This window comes from Seriola lalandi, unplaced genomic scaffold (genome assembly GCF_002814215.2).
Source record: "Seriola lalandi dorsalis isolate HSWRI2012SDOR001 ecotype SW California unplaced genomic scaffold, Sedor1 jcf7180002054207, whole genome shotgun sequence".
NCBI classification, from domain to species: domain Eukaryota; kingdom Metazoa; phylum Chordata; class Actinopteri; order Carangiformes; family Carangidae; genus Seriola; species Seriola lalandi.
The window spans coordinates 1-1,107 of NW_019524760.1; the positions used below are offsets into that span (position 1 = coordinate 1).

At 43.1% G+C, this 1,107-nt stretch overlaps 1 protein-coding gene across 1 annotated transcript in view; it reads left to right on the forward strand.

Moving 5' to 3' along the window:
* Window positions 1–136: 136 nt before the first annotated feature.
* The window catches only part of LOC111653431 (L-fucose kinase-like), a gene marked incomplete at its 5' end in the record, with an annotated part of 7,422 nt that continues 6,451 nt past the window's right edge, over window positions 137–1,107 (forward strand). Inside the window, 2 exon segments of the mRNA XM_087173416.1 lie at window positions 137–256; window positions 705–872. Of these exon segments, the coding sequence (XP_087029542.1) occupies window positions 137–256; window positions 705–872 (288 nt within the window).

A 1,107-nucleotide genomic window follows, 5' to 3' on the forward strand; every position in this document is an offset into this window, starting at 1 on the left:
TTGATATGTTTGTCTTATTTTGAAAATGTTGAAATCTTAATTGAAATCTGATCTTTCAGCTGTGTTGACATTTGAATGTGAGTTATGTGTGTTAAAATGAACTGACTCAATCCAGATGTGATCTGTGTCTCTGCAGGTGTCAGGTCCGGTCTTCTTCAGCAGGTCCGTATCAGAGAAGTTGTTGCAGACTCACGTCTCTCCTCCTCTGGACGGCTGCACCTACCTGGGCCTGGACTCTGGAGCTCCGCCCCTGCAGGTACCTGTCTCCATCAGTCTGCCCTCTTTCTCTCTGATCACATGTTCATCCCAGTTAATTTTAGCTGTTTTCAGATTCAGCATCAGTTAAAAGTATCGAGTCTGTAGGTCTGAACCAAAAACAACTTTCTTCATTTTCTCTTCAAGGTCGATTGTTATTATTTCAACTTTGAGTCTGTATCATGAATGATATTATATTCAGGGACAGGAGCAACAAACACATTTTAATTATGTTCCTATCGTCATTTCCTGAAAATCCCTGTGTGTAGGTACACAGAGTTTGTGTGTTATCCTGATGTCCAGGCAGACATTGGTGTCCTTTATTTTCATTGCAGTTTAAGAATAAAAACTTTTAGTGACATAAAACATGTTTTTTATAGAACCAGAGGATTTTATTAAAATATGAAATGGCTCTTGTTTTGAAGATTGTTGTTGCTGTCGTTCCTCAGATCTCGCTCTTCCTGGACGTGTTGAAGTGTCTCTGCTCAGATCTGACTCAGGATCAGTTTGTGAGTGAGGAGAGAGTCGGCTGCAGTTCAGCTGTTGGACCACAGGGGGCCACAGTGAGGGGGGGCAGGACGGAGCTGTGGAGGATCCTCAGAGGGACTCCACTCAGAGTGGGTGGGTGTCTCTGTCCTCTATTACATGTGGGTAAACTGGGACTCCATTGATTCCTATGAGGCTCTAATGCTGTACAAAAACAGTGCCCCCTTGTGGACAGTGGTGGCTCTGTTGGCAGTGAATATGATGGAGTCTCTGGATGAACAAAATCTGTGTTTGATTCATGAAGAGTCCGTCTTTTCTTTATTAACTCGACCACAAGCTGACTTTATTCAGCTGGTTTCAGTCTAG